Source organism: Aplysia californica, unplaced genomic scaffold (genome assembly GCF_000002075.1).
Source record: "Aplysia californica isolate F4 #8 unplaced genomic scaffold, AplCal3.0 scaffold00201, whole genome shotgun sequence".
Lineage (NCBI taxonomy): Eukaryota > Metazoa > Mollusca > Gastropoda > Aplysiida > Aplysiidae > Aplysia > Aplysia californica.
This window is the reverse complement of record NW_004797471.1, coordinates 199,641-204,640: the sequence shown is the minus strand read 5'-3', so window position 1 is coordinate 204,640 and position 5,000 is coordinate 199,641. Positions and strand designations below refer to the sequence as shown.

Here is a 5,000-nt window from a genome sequence, read left to right as displayed (position 1 = left end):
CCCCCCCTTTCTCTCTCTCTCTCTCTCTCCCTCCCTCCCCCTTTCTCTCTCTCTCTCTCTCTCTCTCTCTCTCTCTCTCTCTCTCTCTCTCTCTCTCTCTCAGGGGCGAAGTCGCTACATAATCAAATAATCGTTGATTCCCTTTTCTAATTTGAGAACATCGTCGCAGTGAAATTCACACATGGGCGTTGACCTTACAAAATGAAATAAACATATTGGAGCCTCCAGCAAGCAGGGTGCACAAAATTTCAAGCTATCCCATTGCCGCATAAATAATACCCAATCCATCCCTTTCGCCCCCCCCCCCCCACCTATAATAAGCAGTCACAAGCACTGATTATGTAAACTAACAATTAGACTGGTAGACACTTCCTCAAAAAGGAAAAGGGGAGGAACTCCTCATAATCTCATGACTGCTGCGGGTGCTTGATTTTGTTCCTCGATTTTTTATCGCGTGTAACTAGACATAACTTTACCTGCAAGACGACACTCTCCATTGCTTTTTGATCCACACTCGTGTTGTATGGACAGAAACAAAACGTACATGGCACTTGTACAAAAACATTGTGATTGTAATTCAGGTAAAAAGAATACGATTCGAGAAACAATTTTTGAAGTGGAATTAATCTTCTAAACAACAATTTACAATGATATCAAGATATCACACATTTTCAGAAACAACATACATTTATGGAGCTAGAGAAACAAGTAGAAACGCAACGAGGTGACAATCGTAATAGTAATGAAAGTAATAAAAATGAAAATAAAAGCTCCAGAAATATGGGAAAAAAAACCAACACCTGCTAAACAATGGCACAGAAAAGAAACTCACTGTTACAAGGAAAACACGAAACGCATGAAAAGACAACTGCTGGAAACATTGTGTGTGTGTGTGTGTGTGTGTGTGTGTGTGTGTGTGTGTGTGTGTGTGTGTGTGTGTGTGTGTGTGTGTAATATATATATTAGGATATTAGGGGGGGGGGGGGAGTATATGCAGCTCTCACCGGGATCACGTTCTGGCTTCTGTCCAGGGGGAGGTATCCATTTCCCTTTGCCTGGGTCTCCAGTAATGAGCTTCATGTCGCCCACCCGCACAGCCGCCCGCACGCTGGTGTCGAACGTGTCGTTGTACAAAGGCACTCCCCGTTTTGGGAAAAGAGGGTCAATGTTGTGAAGTAAGACGGTGCGCTCACTGGGCGTCCCGCGGCTATGGAAGAACCAGAGCCTTTGTAAATCTAATTGCACTCATTAAACGACGAATCAATTCTTTCATCCAATCGTTCTATCATTCACTTACGGACTTATCAATAAGTATTCTTTCCTCCATACGTTCTCCATACGTTCTAGCACTCGCCCAGTGGCGCACCAATTCTTTTATCCATTTATTATTATATTCTTACCTTCACTCAGCGATGTATCAGTTGTTTTCTTTTTTTACCGATACGTTCTAGCATTCACCCAGGGGCGTACCACCCTCTCAGCATCATTTTATAATTTGTGAGACATCGTGGTGAAATCAGGCACTGGTCAAAATAATGAAATCGATGATATCGGCATTTTCGGCCAGTTTGACAATTTTAAAATAATTTTTGTTTTTTGGCCCAACACCTATTATGTTCATTTAAAAAGGTATTTCTAGGTGGATTTTACTGGGGAAAAAACATGAATTACTTAAACGCTCAACAAATGTGACGAGTCCTGTCTGTTTGGTCCACTAGGTACATATTTCATAATTTGAGTGTTTGGTACAGATGTAAAGAGGACATCATTCCCCTTCATATGACACAAATATCAAATGAATACGATATTTAACGAAATGACGCACTATTCAATTTTGGAATGCTTCACTGCTGTCCGAGGCAAATACTGAGATATTCGCATTCAAAGATTTGACAAATAACTCCATTACAGAACAAGGACATTTTCCATAATGGCTTCAAAACAGACTCAGGAGCAAATTTTAAAGATGTTTTATTGATTTTCCGACCGAAAAGTTATTCAAAAGTCTAATAAAGCAACAACAAAATTGAAATTGTGCTTATTTTCAAACCCAGCAAGTGTTTTTGGCCATTTTTGCTGTTCAGCTTGACGTACCTAGTAGACCGAACCGTCCGGACGCGTAAAAAATGTAAGCTTTCAGTTTCCAAGGATTCTCAAGCTTTGGAAATCAACAAACGTAAGCGGCCATTTTCTCGCTAATTTTACCCCTAAAACAGGCGTCCCCGACCTCTTTCAATTGCAAATATCAGCCATGCGTTCTAGCCTCCACTTTGCTTCGTATCAATTCCTTCTTTGGAAGGCTTATCTCTCACCCAGTGACGCATCAGTCATGTTATCCATTATGTTTTTGCATTCACTAAGCAATGCATCATTTCTTTTGTCAACATCTTCTTGTACTCACTCAGAGATGTACGTATTAATTCTTTGATCCACACCAAAGATCGTGTATAACAAGATAGTTCACTCCTCTCTTTGAGCCAATTAAAAAAGTGTCCTCAAAATTCGGTGGCGCCCTCTAAAAAAAGTGCAGAACTTTGCGACCAGATTTACCCTACTTGTGTGAAAAATAATAAAAGTGACACAAGCAAACTGTGCTATGCTATTTCTATTCTTCTTCTGGAGAAACGAAAGAGAGCTTCAAAACATCTGAACCAATGCGCGGATTTCCCTGGACACTTTTTTGGGCTGAATTAACTTTCTTATTATGTACAATCTTTGTCCACACTCACTCAGTGACGCATCAATGCTTTCATCCATACGTTCACACACTAGAGAGAACTTTTTTGCTGAAAACTTCTCAAAATCGCTCTAAAAATACAAACCCCACATACTACATTTCAGCATATTATTATAAAAGATGTCCGCCAAATTCACTTCCAGCTAAGCTCTCGGGGAAGTCCGTAACCCCCCCCCCCCTCCCCCCCCCCCAACATATTACTGTATGTGCTTTATCCAGTCAGTTCAGCTGATTGACTTATTGTAATTATTTTGCGCTCCCATTGACACAAATCAGATCACATTATAGAAGGTGTCTGTATTGCTAGTTTGGAAAAAGATCAACCTTTAATATCAAAGTCATCAGATTCAGACAGGTAAGATTCGCCTTTGGTCAAATGGCTTCCTCCTCGAGCATCTGAATTTTAAATCATCATTTCATTCACTAAACCAAAACTGCAAAGGGAAAGAGGAGGAAAACGGAAAACCACGACGAGCAAAGGTAAAAGCTGGAACAAAGACAAATCCCACATTTGGGGAGTTTTTGTTGATTTTTTTTTTTTAAGTTTGCAATGCGATAACTACAATTCACGTTGTTAACAAACTGTGGACATTGCCACGTTCAACTTGTTAAATTAATAACACGCTTGTGAAAATGAGTTTGGCTGTAAGGTTTCCCATACCTGATGGTGTCCCACATGTCAAATCCGTCCAAAGGCTTTGTTCCGTTGAGAGAGCCCTGGGCCAGGCCCACCAGAGTCGGGAACCAATCAGAGACGTGGATCAGCTCATTGCTGACCAATCCTTTAACCGGCAGCCTCCCACCGGTGACAAAGCCCACACCGTGCAATCCGCCCTCCCACAGAGTGAACTTCCTGCCCCGGAGAGGGAAGTTGTTGCCACCAGAATACGTTTCACCACCGTTGTCTGTGTGTATGTGCAGGGAAGGGGGGGGGGGGGGTAATATGACGGCATTATACTTGAAAGCAAAAAGTTATGTTTTAAACTTATCATTTCAAAATGATTCTCACATCTAGACGTTAAAGGAAATACAAACATAGACCTATCGCTTTTTGGGAATGTTCTGTATATGCGATTGAAGTCGCCCAGGGCCATGTTTACGTTTCACCATCATTGTCCGCGCGCGCTCGTGTGTGTGTGTGTGTGTGTGTGTGTGTGTGTGTGTGTGTGTGTGTGTGTGTGTGTGTGTGTGTGTGTGTGTGTGTGTGTGTTTTAATTGGAAAGAAAAAAGAGGTTGGGGTGGGGATATGACAACTTGTTACATGTTTACAAGCAAATTTTTCATATAAAACTTCCAATTTCAAGAAAGATTCTCACATGAGGACGTCAAAGGAAGTAGGAAACCTGTCCAAGACAGAAACTTATCGTGACGGAATGTCCCCACTTACCCCTAAATAAATTCCTCTTTAATACAAATTATGCATGTCGCTACCCTGGAATTACAGTTTTATCTACTGAGTACCTAGTTTTGAGAAGATTTGACGTGAATAATTTTGATTTTCACAAAATGTTAGGCTTTTTCGAACGCCATTCTTTTAATAATACCTAGATAACGACCCCGAAAAATTTTACGATTTTGATAGAGCAGATAGAACATTGGTTTCTGACTACATGGTAACTCTAAAGGTAAAAAAATGTCAGACGCAACTTTGAGATTCGTAAGTTTCAATGTGTTAAGAGAAAAAACCTGCACAATCTGAAAATGGATAGAGAAATCATTTATTCTCTTCCAAGGGTTTTAACCTGTCGAAGGCGGAAAGTGATTTTCCCGCTCAACCCTTGGTTGGAACAAAAGTCCCAAGTTTGATTCCACTGACGCCTCCAAGAGGGGAAGAGGTGCAGTCTGGTAGCTTTTACCACACCCATGTGGGCCCTGCAGATGGTCGTGGTGGTGTGGGCATGAAATCTCACTGCATCCAAAAGGTACTTACCAGTAGAAAAAACGAGAATGGTGTTGTCCCAGAGACCCTTGTCCTTGAGCGCCTGAGTGAAATTCCCCACACCTTCGTCCAAGGCAGACACCATACCTGAGGAGGAAGAAAGTGGGACATTGCTTGCCTACTTAGTACATTTCTCTTCTTCCCATCCTCACAACCCACACAGGGGACTCTCGTCGTGGTTTAGAGGTTACGATGTTCGCCTCTCATTCAATAGGACCAGGGTTCAAAACCTGACAACGACGGAAAATTATCTTCTCTCTTTTTTTCATCCTTTCGCCTCCTTTTCTACTCTCTTACCATATTCTGTCGTCTGCTTTCGTCTCC

At 41.6% G+C, this 5,000-nt stretch overlaps 1 protein-coding gene across 1 annotated transcript in view; it reads right to left on the bottom strand.

Annotated features, from left to right (window-relative positions):
* The window catches only part of LOC101846964 (arylsulfatase B-like), an 18,574-nt gene that overhangs the window by 4,971 nt on the left and 8,603 nt on the right, over positions 1-5,000 (bottom strand). Inside the window, exons 5-7 of the mRNA XM_013082945.2 lie at positions 4,668-4,794; positions 3,399-3,642; positions 1,005-1,207 (exon numbers count right to left, since the gene is read on the bottom strand). Of these exons, the coding sequence (XP_012938399.2) occupies positions 1,005-1,207; positions 3,399-3,642; positions 4,668-4,794 (574 nt within the window). The remainder of the gene's footprint in view (positions 1-1,004; positions 1,208-3,398; positions 3,643-4,667; positions 4,795-5,000) is intronic.